Genomic DNA, 17,434 nt, shown 5'->3' on the forward strand with positions numbered 1-17,434 from the left:
ACTGCGAACTTGGCCGTCCAACCCTCAAACCGCCAACAGGACAGTCGGGAGAACGCCGCCAAACCAGCCTCCTGACTGCCAAATTCAGATTCCCCCGCAGGGCTGTACAGTGGTGACAGTGTGGGGGCATTGGCTTCAGCTCCAAGGGACAGCCAAGACCAATGCTGCCCCACTGTCTGTGCTGCCAGCACAGTCAGAATGCACACTGTTGCCATTGCAGGCAGTGCAGACAGTGCACATTCCAACTGTGCTGACAGAGGGACCTCTGCACTGCCCAGGACATGGCCATGGGTGGTGCAGGGGCCACCCTGTAGCCCCATCTCTTCTTTTCCGGAGGCCTTTTCATGGCGGTGTCACCACCATGGAAAGGCCGGCAGAAAGACAAGATGTGATCAGCACAGTGGTGCCGGCGTCGGCACCGCTTTGCTTGACCACAGCTTTCCCCACCGCCAATGCGTCAGGATCCAAGATCCTGGCGGTGGTGGCAGTCTTGTGGCAGTCTAACTGCCAGCTTCATAATATGGCGGTTGGACCGCCACCGTGGCTATGGCGGTCCTAGGACCGCTGTACTCGTAATAAAGCCCATAGTTTTCATGTCACATAATGCAGGTAGAAACATCAGACAATGGCCATGTTTCCTTTACTTTTGCATAACAATACACATCTTTCTTGTGCCACGATGATGCTTGGGGTGTGTGCAGTATAAAATAAGTTCACCTTGGTGCTCAAATTAGGTGTTCACAATCTCGCATCAGAAAATGTGCAAAACAGGTGTGGGTGCATGTGGTATGGACCAACCTCTGCGCAAAATGTGGGGTTTACCTGGGAATTATAATTTGAGGCCGTTCATTGGGGACATTTTGAACTTGATGACGTCACACAGGAGATCCTGAAGGCGGGAGCTGTGCTCCGGTTTGAACAGGTTGACAGCTGAACCCAGGAAATAATGGGGCAGACATTTTTTCTGGAGGTAAAATTCAAGATAGTCCACCAGCCTTTTGAAGCTCTTCGTCAGGTCCTTCCAATCGTCTGGTAAGTGGTGAAACTCACAAGCCCAGAACAACACAGTCTGTAGAAACAAGCACATTCATTAGTTAGTACCACAAAAGATGCTGCAAACAACCTAATCATGCCATGTGCTTATCACTGTATTCAGTGGGTTTTATGTCATTTGATTATGGAATTTTTTGAGACCTTCATATCTGTTTTTTACTGAATCTATTATTTATACTGTTAACTTCACTTTTTGTTTTATAAGTACTGAGTCAACTTCAGAGGGCCTAAATTGCTGACCTTCCATTTTACAGAAGGAGGTCAGAGGGTGTTGCACCTTTAATTCACAATTGTTTGCCATTTGTCGTCACTTTGAAACAATGCTTTGTCAACTAGTGAATGGAACATATTGCTGCTTTAAATATTATTTTTGTAATTCAATATTGCCCTTCACTTCAATGCCTTGGTCGATTCTCTCTTTTCTTAAGTCTGCCAACAGAGCTCTTCAACTTTCTGTTAACCACAGACCTCTTTCAAATCAAATCAAATCAGGATTTATAGAGTGCAACTACTCACCTGTAAGGGTCTCAAGGCGCTGAGGGGGTTGGTCCTCTGTGCTTCAGTTGAAGAGGCAGGTTTTAAGGTCCATCCAGAACTGAAGTAACAATGGTGACTGTCTGAGGTGCAGGGGCAAGGTGTGCCAGCTCTTTGCCATGAGGTAGGCGAAGGATCTTCCTCCAGCCGACGTCTTCCGTATGCGGGGTACGGTGGCGAGTGACTGCTGGGAGGAGAGGAGAGGTCTGGTGGGGGAGTGGAAGGTGATGTGGTGGTTGAGGTAGTGGGTCCTAGGTCATGGAGGGCCTTCTAAGGATACACATCGAGTTTGAAGTTTTTTCAACAGGAAACCAGCAGATGTCTCCTAGGTTATGTGTTCGCAGCAGGGAACGTCCGGGATGAGTCAGGCGGAGGCGTTTTGGATGTGCTGTAGTTTCGACAGGTTCTTCTGGGTGGTGCTGGCATAGAGGGTGTTGCCATAGTCAAGTCTGGTGGTAACTAGGGCATTAGTTATGGTTCTGCAGCAGTCCTTTGGGATCCATTTGTAGAAAAGTTGGAGTGTGTGAAAGCAGGAGGATGAGACTGAGTTTACTTGGCGGGTCATGGTGAGCGATGAGTTCAGAATGAAGCAGAGGTTGTGTGAGTGGTTTGTTAGAGTGGGGGGGTGCAGAGGGTCGATGGTCACCAGGAGTCGTCCCAGGCTGATGTGGGTGTTCCCAGGATGAGGATCTCGGTCTTGTCAGAGTTGAGCTTGAGGCAGCTGTCCTTCATCGAGGCGGCAACGGTTTCCATCCCGTTGAGGAAATTCTTCTTGGCAGTTGTGGGGTTGTCAGTGAGATGATCAGCTAGGTGTCGCCTTTTAATTGTTATGCCTTTAGAGTGGGTTTGTATCCATGCGTTGCTCATGTGTCAATCAGTGTCTTACCTTTCTCAATTCTCTGCTCAGATTACATGGCTTTGTTCTCTATTCTTGTGCCAGTTCCACCCAAACACCAATGGGTCACACTGTGTTTTGATTCAATGACCTATTATGTCCACCATTAACATCAAGACCTCTAATTTAGTGCAACGAATCAGAGGTTCAGATACGGATGAAGCTACAGAAAACTAAATTATCACTAAAACGCCAAAGTTAAACTAGATATTCTTTTCCTTAGAAACTTTCATGCAGCTAGGTGAACTCTCACGGAGAGGTGAGAGTGCTTCTTGCACATCACATGCAGGAACATGTCAGTATATCCCTACAGTACTAGGTGATAAAGGCCTACCCTCACCGAGAGGTGCGAGAGCCTCCATCACATTGAGTAACATGTCAGTGTCTCCCCTATGATACTAAGGGAGGTAGTGGGTCTATCCTCAATGAGAGGTGTGTGGGCCTCTTGTCCATCACAAGCAGTAACATAACATGTCAGGATCTCCCCTGTGGTACTATGTAATGTACCCTCTTCTAGATGTCTGAGACACTCTGGTCCATCACATGCACTAGCATGTCAGCATCTCTCCTATGATACTAGGCGATGTATGTGTGACGTCACTGAGAGGTGTGAGAGCCTCCTGTCCGTCACATGGACTAGCATGTCAGAATCTTCCCTATACTAGGTGATGGATGTGTGACATCACCAAGAGGTGTGAGAGCCCCCTATCCGTCACATGTAGTAGCGTGTCAGGCTCTCCCCTATGATACTAGGTTATGTATGTGTGACATCACCGAGAGGTGTGAGAGCCTCCTGTCCGTCACATGTACTAGCGTGTCAGGATCTCCCCTATGATACTAGGTGATGTATGTGTGATGTCACTGAGAGGTGTGAGATCCTCCTATCCGTCACATGTACTAGTGTGTCAGGAACTCCCCTATAATACTAGGTGATGGAGGTGTACCCTCACCAAGCGGTGCGAGAGCTTCCTGTCTGTCATCTATAGTAAGATGTCAGTAATAGTGTCACCCATAGAAAATGTAGGTGTACCGAGAAGTCTGTGGGCCTCCTGTATGTCACATTTAGTAGCGTCTCAGGATTTCCCCTATGATACTAAGGGCCAGATGTAGGAAGCACTTTGCGAGTCGCAAACGGCAAAATTTGCCGTTTGCGACTCGCAAATGCGTGTTTCCTATGCAGAAATGCATTTTGCGAGTCATTACCGACTCGCAAAATGCATTTCCGAATCGCAAATAGGAAGGGGTGTTCCCTTCCTATTTGCGATTCGCAATGGTATGCAATTCCATTTGTGACCGCTTATGCGGTCGCAAATGGAGTCGCAGTTACCATCCACTTGAAGTGGATGGTAACCCATTCGCAAACGGGAAGGGGTCCCCATGGGACCCCTTCCCCTTTGTGAATGGACCCCAAAATATTTTTTCAGGGCAGGGAGTGGTCCAATGGACCACTCCCTGCCCTGAAAAAACGAAACAAAAGGTTTCGGATTTTTTGAAATGCAGCTCGTTTTCCCTTAGGGAAAACGGGCTACATTTAAAAAAAAAAAAAAACTGCTTTATTGAAAAGCAGGTCGCTAACATGGAGGCCTGCTGACTACAGCAGGCTTCCATGTTAGCGAGTGCCTATACTCGCTATGGGGCCGCAATTTGCGACCCACCTCATGAATATTCATGAGGTGGGTCATTGCGACCCCATAGCGAGTTGCAGTCGGTGTCTGAGACACCGTACTGCATAGCAATTTGCGAGTTGCAAATTGCGAGTCGGAAGGACTCGCAATTTGCAACTCGCAAATTGCTTCCTTCCTACATCTGGCCCTAAGTGATGTAGGTGTACCCTCACCAAGAGGTGTGAGGTCCTCCTGTCCATCACATGTAGTAGCGTGTCAGGATCTCCCCTATGATACTAGATGATGTATGTGTGACATCAACGAGAGGTGTGAGAGCCTCCTGTCCATCACATGTAGTAGCGTATCAGGATCTCCCCCATGATACTAGGTGATACAGGTGCACCCTCACCGAGAAGTCTGTGAGCCTCCTGTCCGCCACATGTACTAGTGTGTCATGCTGTCCCCAGTGATACGAAGTGATGTATGTGTGACATCACTAAGAGGTGTGAGAGCCTCCTGTATGTCACATGTACTAACATGTCAGCATCTCTCCTATGATACCAGATGATGTATGTGTGACGTCAACGGGAGGTGTGAAGTCCTCCTGTCCATCACATGTACTAGCGTGTCAGGCTCTACCCGATGATACTAGGTGATGTATGTGTGACGTCACTGAGAGGTGTGAGAGCCTCCTTCGCATCACATGTACTAGCGTGTCAGGATCTCCCCTATGATACTAGGTGATGTATGTGTAACATCACAGAGAGTTGTGAGGGCATCCTGTCTGTCACATGTACTAGCGTGTCCGCATCTCTCCTATAATACTAGGTGATGTATGTATAACGTCACATAGAGATGTGAGAGTGTCCTGTCTGTCACATATACTTGCGTGTCATGATCTCCCCTATAATACTAGGTGATGTATGTGTGACATCAACGAGAGGTGTGAGAGCCTCCTGTCCATCACATGTAGTAGCGTGTCAGGATCTCCCCCATGATACTAGGTGATGGAGGTGTACCATCACCAAGAGTTGTGAGGGCCTCCTGTCTGTCACATGTACTAGTGTGTCAGGATCTCCTCTGTGATACCAGGTGATGTATGTGTGACATCACAGAAAGGTGTGAGAGCCTCCTGTCCGTCACGTGTACTAGCGTGTCAGGATCTCCCCTATCATACTAAGTGATGTAGGTATAACATCACAGAGAGGTGTGAGAGCCACCTGTCTGTCACATATACTTGCGTGTCATGATCTCCCCTATGATACTAGGTGATGTATGTGTGATATCACCGCGAGGTGTGAGGGCCTCCTGTCCATCACATGTACTAGCATGTCAGGATCTCTCCTATGATACTAGGTGATGTATGTGTGACGTCACTGAGAGGTGTGAGAGCCTCCTGTATGTCACATGTACTAGCGTGTCAGCATCTCTCCTATGATACCAGATGATGTATGTGTGACGTCAACGGGAGGTGTGAAGTCCTCATGTCCATCACATGTACTAGCGTGTCAGGCTCTCCCCGATGATACTAGGTGATGTATGTGTGACGTCACTGAGAGGTGTGAGAGCCTCCTGCACATCACATGTACTAGCTAGCGTGTCAGGCTCTCCCCTGTGATACTAGGTGATGTATGTGTGACGTCACTGAGAGGTGTGAAAGCCTCCTGCGCATCACATGTACTAGCGTGTCAGGATCTCCCCGATGATACTAGGTGATGTATGTGTGACATCACTGAGAGGTGTGAGAGCCTCCTGTATGTCACATGTACTAACATGTAGCAACTCTCCTATGATACCAGGTGATGTATGTGTGATATCACCGCGAGGTGTGAGGTCCTCCTGTCCATCACATGTAGTAGCGTGTCAGGATCTCCCCTATGATACTAGGTGATGTATGTGTGACATCAACGAGAGGTGTGAGAGCCTCCTCTCCATCACATGTACTAGCGTGTCAGGATCTCCCCCATGATACTAGGTGATGCAGGTGCACCCTCACCGAGAGGTCTGTGACCCTCCTGTCCGCCACATGTACTAGTGTGTCATGCTGTCCCCAGTGATACTAAGTGATGTATGTGTGACATCACTAAGAGGTGTGAGAGCCTCCTGTATGTCACATGTACTAACATGTCAGCATCTCTCCTATGATACCAGATGATGTATGTGTGACGTCAACGGGAGGTGTGAAGTCCTCCTGTCCATCACATGTACTAGTGTGTCATGCTGTCCCCAGTGATACTAAGTGATGTATGTGTGACGTCACTGAGAAGTGTGAGAGCCTCCTGCGCATCACATGTACTAGCGTGTCAGGCTCTCCCCTATGATACTAGGTGATGTATGTGTGACGTCACTGAGAGGTGTGAGAGCCTCCTGCACATCACATGTACTAGTGTGTCAGGATCTCCCCGATGATACTAGGTGATGTATGTGTGACGTCACCGAGAGGTGTGAGAGCCTCCTGCGCATCACATGTACTAGCTAGCGTGTCAGGCTCTCCCGTGTGATACTAGGTGATGTATGTGTGACGTCACCGAGAGGTGTGAGAGCCTCCTGACCGTCATCTGTAGTAAGGTGTCAGCAATAGTGTCACCCATGTGATGTTAGCAGATGTAGGTGTACCGAGAGGCCTGTGAGCCTCCTGTACGTCACATGTAGTAACATGTCAATTTCTCACTTATGGTCACCAACCAGATGAGTGAGAGCTTCCTCGCCATCACATGCAGTAATTAACAGCATGTCAGGATCTTTCCTACGTTACTAGTCAGTCAGTCAAAATAACTTTATTCGGCAGTTGCCATAAAAGTACAAACCAAGACACATTTACCGATCTATAAATAGTAAAAATAAAACTTAATACCATTGCTGAAAACACCACATGAGCATCCAATCTAAAACCCCTTAACATACATAGATAAATATACAAGACATAATTAAAAATCACAAAGTCAGAAAAGTACAAATATTGGCTTTAAAATGATATACTATACGTGCATAAATTTTTTTTAAAGGAGTAGGCCTTTTCCTAATACTTAAGGAAGCTGTGACAAAGTCTAATACATGATGACAAATTTGAATATCAGACAATCTCTGAAAATATAGTAGGGCTTCCTTAAAATGAATGGGTCTAAGAAGACGTAGCGTAGGTAAAATAAAAGCCCCTCTAGGAGTAGCGTATAAAGGGCAAAAAAGAAAAAAGTGCAAAGTGCTCTGAGTTGATTTGAAGTCACAGGGACAAAGTGGTAAATCCTTTTTCCAGAAACATGGTTCGGGGAAAGCTACCTTAAAATGAATTAGATTAAGTCTAAAAAGTGTTAAAAAGGAAATTGTTCTAAAACTCGAAAACCAAGTCAAATAGGGTTCAAGGCATGGAACGGTCACGATCCGAGAGTAGGAATCAAAGGATTTCAATTTCAGGGAATTATAAAATCTCAACTCTGATATATGCTTGAAGTAAGTAGACTTCAAGACAGACCTAGAGTTTATAGTTAACAAATGAGGGTCATCAAACATGTATCTAAGGCCTAGGTTCTCAAAGGAGTTTTGCAAAAACATAAGCCAAGGAATCCTATTTGAATTTTCCAAATGTAGACAGTCAGAGATACAGTCTTGAACCAAACTTGCCGTAGGGTTTGACCAGCATCTGATCCAGAGTAATAGGGGGGCCATAAAGACCCTATCCTCCAAAAAGCACTGACCAAGTTCTTCATGGCAGATGATATTTGCGGTGCATTTTGGAACCAACAATAATCTGCGCAGGAATTTATTTTCAACACTCTGAAGAGACGGTATTTTATTATAGCCCCAGACGCCTGCCCCGTAAAGGACTGATGCAGTGCATTTGGAATTGTAAAGAATTTTCAACTGTGCAGGGGGCCTGTGACCTAATTTATTTGAAAAGCGAAAAATTGCTTCGTTGTTCCTTATCAACTGTTGAAGCTTAAAATTAATGTGTGTCTTCCAGGACAAAGAGGAACTCATGTACATGCCTAGATAACAAAATTCTTTGACCTTAGTAAGGGTGTGCCCTCCCATAGTAAATTGTTTAGACTTTGTATTACGTGGGCCACAAGTCATAACAAAAGTCTTGGGGTAATTTACTTTCAGATCAAGGTTCAACATAAAATCATAAAATACATCCAGTAGTCCCTGTAAACCGTTTGCTGTACGAGCAATTAAAACTGCATCGTCTGCATATAATAAAACTGGAAGTTGTCTCTGGCCCATCCTCGGTATATCCTTTGCATGTTTTAACAGTGAATCGTAGAGCCCATTAATGTAAATCAGAAAAAGAAAAGGGGCTAAGGTACATCCCTGCCTTACACCCCTAGTTGACGGGATGGGGGAGGTTCTCTGCCCGTGTGAGCCGGCCTGGACAGAAATCGTTAGGTCTGTGTGTAGGCGTTTAATAAGTTCCAATAGTGGTGGATCGCAGCCTAAGGCTTCCAAAATTTGCCATAACTTTGACCTATTAACCATATCGAAGGCACTGGTTAGATCGATGAAAGCCATGTGAATCGACTCTTTTTTGACTGTCACTTATTTGCTGAGTATCAGCTGCAAGTTTAAGACTTGCTCAACTGTGCCTACACCAGGTCTGAAACCGAATTGAATAGGTGATAAAATCTGGGCCTCGGACACCCAATCTTCCAAACGGGACAGGATCACGCTACCTAAAATCTTTGCCGTCGAATCGAAGAGAAATTGGTCTGTAACAAGAAGGATCTTGTCTATTTCCTTTTTTGAAGATAGGAACACTAATAGCCGATTTCCATGAGAGGGGCACGTTACTATTTACCACACTATTCAACACATTGGTAACTAACGGACCCCAAAGATCAATTTCTGATTTAAAAAGATCAGCGGGAACCCCATCGGGGCCAGGAGCTTTCCCCTGCCTTGATCTGTCAATGGCATTTTTGACCTCATAGAGATCAAAAATGATGTTTGGGGCCTTAGTTTTGGAGTCTGAAATAAAAGGTGCAGAGGAATTTACATACCTATTCTCATAAGTTTCTGAGCAGAAGACTTTCCTGAAATGAGTTAGCCAGACGTCCTCAGCTATAAGACATTCATTTGCCAAGGAATGGTTATCAGAAAAGTAAGAGTGATTTATCACTCTCCAGAATTTAGAAGTATCCTTCTGTTCAGATGCAGCCAAAAGTTCGCCCCAGGCCCTAAACCTAATTTCTGATTTCCGTTTGTCAATGGCAGCCTTATAATCGGCTCTTGCTATTTTGACTAATTGACGGGAGAAAGGAACTGCTTTAAGTGCAACTTTAAGTTTTTTATGGGCGGATGAACACGCAGAATCGAACCATGTGTGGGCCACCGGCCCCTTCGAGGGCCTGTCCGCCGCCAGGGCGCGTGAGATATCAATGCTTAAGAATTCAAATTCACGCACTATGCGGTCAGAATCTAACTGCTGGGACAGACACATATGAATCGAGTCAGACCTACTTCTTACAATTTCCTGGTTAAAAATGTTTGGATCTATTTTGTCCCATTTTAGACGTATGCCACAATTTGGATTATAAGCAGTAGCAATGCTCAAGCTTTTATTCTTGGGTGCCTGGAAAATTTTTAGGTCCAATATGATGCTAAGGGGGTTATGATCGCTTGCACAATGGGGCGTAATCTTAAATTCTTGAATTACATATAAATCAGAGGAGCTGATAAGTATGAAGTCGATAATGCTCCCCCTCAAATTCCCTGTAAAGGTTGGTGTATTACAGGCGTCAGGGGCCAATTTCTCGATGACATGAACCAGATCAAATTTAGAAGTAAAAAGGTTTAAGGCATCTCCTTCAGATGTATGGTTAAAATGAATTACTGACTCTCTGCCCTCGGCAGGAAAGGCACACAGATCCATGTGTTCTTTGCTGCACAGAGGAGTATTGAAATCGCCCACCCAGATAATAATTAGATCACTATTCTTCAAAACATGTGAGGAATCTATAAGGTCCGATACCTCTTCCAGATGACCCATAAGCAGGCCCCGAGGGATATTATTGTAAAAATTTAAAATTAGGATATCCTTTAGGCCACTAATAGAGACCAAGACAACCATAAAATAAAGAGAAGACCAAATTAAAGACACATTTAAAAGCGGAAGATGTACGGAGACAAGAACTAAAAGGCCACCACTAGCTCTCCCCATTTGGGAGGTTAGTGCTGGCTGACACAGAGAGGTGAAACCGTTCAGAAGGAACGTATCTTTGGACCAGGTCTCCTGTAGACAGATTATATCGTAGGAGGAAATAAAACTCTTCCAGTCCGAATTGTCAGATTTGGATCGCAGCCCTGCTATATTCCAGCTAAGCAGAGTTAATGGTCTAGACACAGGGCATGACATTAGAACTTTAGTATTTATAGGAACTTTCAGATCCAATTCAGGGTTTCCTGTGTCCCAGGTACATTCCACGTCGACGTTCCCAGCCTTCGGTCTCTCCCTGTTAGAAAAGCAGGGGTGGAACACCGATAGTCAATCGTTCTCGTCAAGACGACTAAGAGTCGAGAACCGGTTGCTAGAGGGTACAGTAACCTGTAATTGAAGCCTTTCTGGGTCTGGTCTGTAAATACTAGAATTAGTGACAGTGTGGCTTGGTAGGAGCACAGGGTCTTAAAAATGACACAAGGGATGTATTTGAATCCTGTTATTTGACATATTACAATGGCCCAAACTGGTCAAAAAAAGGTCTACTGAACGAGGATTAGCAAAATTTAAAACGACATAGTCTCCCTCCTCCAATACCTTGGAATATCCTACCCTCCTCACTCTTCGGGCCATGAGAATCTTATCATTAAAAAAACAATTAGATTTGAAATTAGAGTTCAGCCAGTGACCAGCTTTTCTGATTAGGGAGTGGGTATCTTCTTGTTTGGAGCACTCCAGGGGAGGAACATTTGAGAGAACCAAAACGTACGGATTACAGGCAGGTGGTAAATGTAAAAAGTATACATGGTTAGTAAGTTTATTTGGACCTTTGTCGTGTGTCCTAGAGGAAGAAACTTCCCTTGTCGACCCTAATACAGGGTTGTCATCATGAGTTCCTTGGCCAGAGACGGCTTGTGGATCAAGCGAAGAATTACTTACACCTTGGGGTACCAAAGTAGAGGGAGGAGTGGGTTGGTGGGCTGGTTCGGGACTATAATGTATTCCCGTACATAGAGGACCTGATTTTAAGAAACTAGATAAGAACCTGGTCAAATCATTACAAAAACAATCAAGCTTCCTAGCGATCAGAGTGGTAATTTTTGCCTCTAGAGTTGCGCAAAAGGATTTGAGTGTCTGGTCAATGAGGGCATTCAGGGAAGGAGACCAGGGAAATTGGGGGTTGGTCACTTTGGGCCGGGAAGGTAGGTAGTTTCTTTTTGGAGCCCAGGGCCTTTTTTGTGTTTTGGTTTTTTTTCCCGGCTCTCCTCTTCTTCAGTGGAGGAGAATCGGCCTGAGAGCATGAGCTTTCAAGAGGAGAAGTGGCTAAACGGGGAGAAGAATTGATTCGGTCGGTAGTGGGGAGTATATCAACGCCCAACTGACTGGTATTCAGAGGCGAAATCAGTGATAAAGGACCAGTTCTTGGAAAGGTGGAAATGTGAACGATAGGTTCCAAAGGGGGGTGTTGAACGGTACTTTGAACAGCCCCAATCCTTTTTTCTACATGTTCAAGTTCTGATTCGATGGCCCCCATCACGGAAGATAAATAGCTAGTAATGGAGGACTGAAGGGAGCTGGACCCGGCTTCCCCCTTCTGAACATTAGTCTTTCTTTTCCCCATATTTAATAACAAACTCACACAGTATCTAACACGGCTCCCAGATGGAATTACCACAGGTGGAGGGAGTAGACGTTAGGGGGGGGCCCAGCCCGGCCTCTTCCGGGTGATGACGGGCGAAGGACGGGCCCGCCCTTGGCCCGGGCTTCGCCCGGGCGCCGCCCGCGCGCGTCCCGCGACGGCGGGAGCGCGAATCAGATTTAAAGGGCTCCTGCCCTGTATGCCGCCTCCTCCTTCCTCCACACGCGCTTCCCGCGACGGCGGGAGCGCGAGTCAGATTTAAAGGGCTCCTGCCCTGTATGCCGCCTCCTCCTTCCTCCAAACGCGCTTCCCGCGACGGCGGGAGCGCGAGTCAGATTTAAAGGGCTCCTGCCCTGTATGCCGCCTCCTCCTTCCTCCAAAAGCGCTTCCCGCGACGGCGGGAGCGCGAATCAGATTTAAAGGGCTCCTGCCCTGTATGCCGCCTCCTCCTTCCTCCAAACGCGCTTCCCGCGACGGCGGGAGCGCGAGTCAAATTTAAAGGGCTCCTGCCCTGTATGCCGCCTCCTCCTTCCTCTAAACGCGCTTCCCCTACGTTACTAGCTACTAGTGGGATTGTTGTAACGCAATCTCCAGGTACCAGATCTTGTGTGCATGCCACAGAAGCACGTCATTCAGGTTTTTGTCTCTCTAGCACCTCTGTGATTCTGTTGAAAGTTTTTGATGCTCGATGACCTCAGGGACCATGCTGCTAAACTGGACCGACAGGTGATGTTGTCCCTTTTACTTTGTCAATGAAGCTTGGTGACCATAGGGGAATGTCATGTCCCCCTTTGATTTTTTGTTTCTCTTGCTCTGGACTAAAGTCTGCTGAGGAAAAATAAGTGCCAGTCCCGAAAATAAGTATTGGTTGGTCCCACCTTCAACACCGGCTCAGATTAAGCACTGCCTGAGCTTCTATTCCATTTGTGTGGAATTCTACATAGCAAAGACGCAAAAATTGTTTTAGGCCATTTCTGCCCCAGGGTTTTTTTTTTGCAACAATTTAAAAAAAGGGGAGGGAACCCTTTGGGACCGGCCGGTAGAAGGAACCTCTGTAGGCCTGTGGGAGGCTGCCTCCACCACGTGCCATGCAGCACGAGGGGCTCCTTCTCCTCCTACCCCACGCAGTTGGGTGCAGGGACGGGTGCATGCTCCTCTCAGATGAGCAGGACAACCAGCTGGCCGAAGCAGCCACAAGTGTACTCATTGGGAGGCAAGCCGGTGGGTGGAATTAGAAAGGACCCTCCTGAGAGCTGGCCTCAAAAAGCATGGCTACCTTTAGTGTCAACAGATGCAAAGGTCCTGGGCACTCTGGTCGCCAGGTCGGCCTGGACAATCTGGTCGCCAGGCTGAGCTGGGCCATCTGGTGTAGCTGACCAGAGGGCCAGCTGGCCGACCACCAACTGGAGAGCCAGCTGGTGCAGCTAACTGACTTTTGACTTTCCTAGGACTATTAAAGCCCCACAAGGTGGGGGCTTAATAGTTGAGGAAAAATAGCATCCTGGGCAGGCCATAGGGGGCAGGGGGTTGGTGGGGGCTTAACCCTCCTTAGCTCCCAAGGCCCGGGCTACAGAAAGGTGGAAGGCACTGACTCAGGGGATTCCAGTCCCTAACCAAGGCAGGGTGGGTACAAAGCAGCGAGGACATTCATGCACCTCCATGGTGTGCAGCAGAGATAAGACCTCCGTGAAGCCCAGCCATCAAGCTTTCCCACCTAGCCTGACCTGACCAGGGTGGCAGTCGGATCAAGGAAGGAGTGTGGGGCTCCTGCTGGCTGAGTAGTTCCAGTAATCCCCAGTGAGAGGTGGGCAAAACCCTGGCTTTCACCTGGGAGGCCCGATCCCCTCAGGCCATGGTGCTAGCCAACAGGCAAAGCCTCCTAGGCTGCCTGGAGCAGGTTGGTGCCTCACTGCAAGGGTTTGGGAGGTTTCAAGACGTTCACTAGTTAGCTTGCTGGCTTTAAAATCATGTGTCGGATAAAACCTCACCCGTTTTATTGTCAAGAAATGCCACCAGTGACATTTCATTCTCAAGGCCAATCCAGCCAATGAACAAGTATGGGTGTGCCAAACCAGTGAACACTTCACCAGGCAGGCATAGCCCTACTACAAACTCACAGGTTAAGCAGAGCTCTGGTAGATACGACTGTATGCTCATGGGAGGCAGGGAATGCTTGTGGACTGAGATAGTGACATCTGGAGGAGTAAAGTGTGTGACTTCCACACAGAGGCAGGGAACTCCTGCATGTGGAGAGAGTGACATCTGCAGGAGGGGAAGTGACTGACACGCACAAGCAGAAGGTGGCCCTTTGACAGTAAATAACTTTTCACTCATTTCCCTGATTCAAAGAATAGAAATGGAGCATTGGCTATTCTCTCCAGTTTACTGCACACATTCAACCAATGAAAGTTAACCCCTTGAACGCCTTACAATTTTCTGGGAAACATAATCAGAAGAGCCAGTACATTACTTCCAAAGTATCCTTTTCACATCAGTAAATAACTGTTAAAACCATGGTTTGCAAAATAAATAATCTGATATAAAGTGGAAAATGACTGAAGAACTACAGATCACGAACGTCGAACCAGAGACTGCCTTCTTAACAGTCAAAGCCTCTGCCACTAAACTATTGCCATCCCTGTGCCAACACAGCCACCAGTGTACCTGGCATCCCGAGTTTAGTGTTGAATGTGTTCTGGTTGTTATTAGAGAGTTTGCAAAGTTTAAAACAACTCGTACTTCAGTAAAAGGTACTGTGACTGTGGCAAAGGAAAATGTTCTAAAACTTCTGGGTGTAGGAAAATGCCACTGTTGGCATCGTTACACCCCCCCACTTTATGCCTAGTGTTGATGCCAACTTTGACTGAAAGCGTGCTAGGACCCTGTTAACCAGGCCCCAGCACCAGTGTTCTTTCCCTAAAACTGTACCTTTGTTCCCACAATTGGCACAGCCCTGGCACCCAGTCAAGTCCCTTGTAAAAGGTACCAGTGGTACCAAGGCCCATGTGGCCAGGGAAGGTCTCTAGGGGCTGCAGCATGTATTATGCCACCCTGGGGACCCCTGACTCAGCACATGCCCACTGCCTTGCAGCTTGTGTGTACTGGTGGGGAGAAAAAGGCTAAGTCGACATGGCACTCCTCTCAGGGTGCCATGCCCACAAACCATTACCCGTGGCATAGGTAAGTCACCCCTCTAGAAGGCCTTACAGCACTAAGGCAGGGTGCACTATACCACAGGTGAGGGTAAAGCTGCAGGAGCAATATGCCCCTACAGTGTCCAAGTCCATTCTTAGACATTGTAACTGCAGGGTAGCCATATTGAGTATATGGTATGGGAGTTTGTCATTACCAACTCCACAGTACCATAATAGCTTCACTGAATACTGGGAAGTTTGGTATCAAACTTCTCAGCACAATAAACCCACTCTGATGCTAGTGTGAGATTTATTTAAAAATTCACACAGAGGGCATCTTAGAGATGCCCCCTGTATGTTAGCCAAACTGCTAGTGTAAGGCTGACCGGTCTGTGCCAGCCTGCTACTTTCAGACGAGTTTCTGACCACATGGGATGAGTGCCTTTGTGCTCTCTGTGGTCAGAAACAAAGCCCGTCCTGGGTGGAGGTGCTTCACGCCTCCACCTGCAGGAACTGTAACACCTGGCGTTGACCCCCAAAGGCTCAATCCTCATATTACAGTGCCCTAGAGCACTCCAGCTAGTGGAGATGCCCCCCCCCCGGATACAGCCCCACTTTTGGTGGCAAGTCCAGAGGGAAAATTAGGAAAAACAAGGAGTCACCCCCTCAGTCAGGTTCACCCCTAAGGTGTCCAGAGCTGAAGTCACCCCCTCCTTGAGAAATCCTCCATCTTGCTTTGGGGGATTATGACCAATAGGATAGGAATGTGCCCCCCTCCCAAAAGGGAGTGGGCACAAGGAGGGTGTAGCCACCCTCAGGGACATTAGCCATTGGCTACTGCCCCGTGACCCTAACTCGGCCCTAAATTTAGAATTTAGGGGCTTCCCTGAACCCAGCTCACCAGATTCCTGATGACCTCAAGAAAGAAGAAGGACTTCTGAGCTGAGAACCACGCAGAGAAGAGAAGGAGACAACAACTGACTCAGCCCCAGCCCTACCGGCTTGTCTCCTGCTTCAAAAAGCTGCAAAAGAAGAGGGACGCATTCTGCAGGACCAGTGACCCCTGAAAAGCCTCCAGGGGACTGCCTGTATCACAGAGGACCAAGTAACTCCCGTGGACAGTTGCCCTGTCCAACAAGAAAGAAGAAGAAACTGCTTCTAAAGGACTCCTACCTCACTCCAGAAGCGTGAGTCCTAAACCACTCTGCACCCGACGCCCACGGGCTGTGTCCAGGTGGCCCAACTAGCTAGAGAGGATCCACAGGCGATTCCGACCGAGTGTCCACCCTGGGCTGACCTCTCCACCCCTCCACGATGACGCCTGCAGAGGGAATCCCGAGGACCTCCCTGACCGCGACTGCCCAGGACAAAGATATCCGACGCCTGGAGAAGCACTGCCCCTGCAGCCCCCAGACTTGAGAGAACCCGACCACCGATGCAGCTATGACCAGCAGGCGGCCCTCCATTCTATCCAGTCAGTGGCTTCCCCGAGGAGCCCCCCTTTGCATTGCCTGCAGCGCCTAAGTGACCCCCGGGGTCTACCATTGATTCTTATTACAAACCTGACGTCCTGTTTGCACCCGGCCGCCCCTGTGCTGCTGCGGGTGTAAGTTTGGTGCCTACTTGGAGCCCCTCCAGTGCTCTTTCAATCACCCCTGGTCTGCCCTCCGAGTTGCAGGTACTTACCTGCTGGCCAACCAAGATCCGAGGACCGCTCTGTCTCCATAGGAGCCAACGTTAATTTGGTTCCTCTTTGACCTCTGCACCCGACTGGCTCCGTGTTGCTGGTGGCTGGTGTTTGGGGTTAACTTGAACCCCCAAAGACAGACTACCTAAAACCCGGAGATAGGCACTGTAAGACGTGTACTTACCTGTTAAACTGTACAATCTTTTCTTCCCCCAGGAACTGTTGAAAATTGCACTGTCTACTTTTAAAATAGCTTTTTGCCATTTTAAAGAAAACTGTATACATTGTTGATTCCATTCAAAGTTCTAAGTATTATTATGTACTTGCCTGCAAATTGAATCTTGTGGTTGTAGAAATAAAATAACAAAATATATTTTACTATATAAAAACCTATTGGCCTGGAGTTAAGTTATTGAGTGTGTTTCACTTATTGCCTGTGTGTGTACAACAAATGCTTAACACTACCCTCTGATAAGCCTACTGCTCGACCACACTACCACAAATAGAGCATTAGTATTATCTATTATTGCCTCTGTCAAGCCTCTTGGGGAACCCCTGGACTCTGTGCACACTACTTCTCACTTTGATATAGTATATACAGAGCCAGCTTCCTACACCGGGTATTTAAACTTTGATACTGTGGCCGGTACTCCTTAAACCTGAATTTTGCAGGGAGAGTTCCATGGGTCCTGCAGTGCACAGAACATAAATGTGTGTGTTAGTGAGAGAAGGGACGT

At 47.4% G+C, this 17,434-nt stretch overlaps 1 protein-coding gene across 1 annotated transcript in view; it reads right to left on the bottom strand.

Annotated features, from left to right (window-relative positions):
- Positions 1-17,434, bottom strand: part of LOC138296321 (protein mab-21-like 3) — a 41,579-nt gene that overhangs the window by 17,062 nt on the left and 7,083 nt on the right. Inside the window, exon 4 of the mRNA XM_069235360.1 lies at positions 823-1,069. Within this exon, the coding sequence (XP_069091461.1) occupies positions 830-1,069 (240 nt within the window). The 3' untranslated portion in view covers positions 823-829. The remainder of the gene's footprint in view (positions 1-822; positions 1,070-17,434) is intronic.

The sequence above is a fragment of the Pleurodeles waltl genome, chromosome 1_2 (genome assembly GCF_031143425.1).
Source record: "Pleurodeles waltl isolate 20211129_DDA chromosome 1_2, aPleWal1.hap1.20221129, whole genome shotgun sequence".
NCBI lineage: Eukaryota > Metazoa > Chordata > Amphibia > Caudata > Salamandridae > Pleurodeles > Pleurodeles waltl.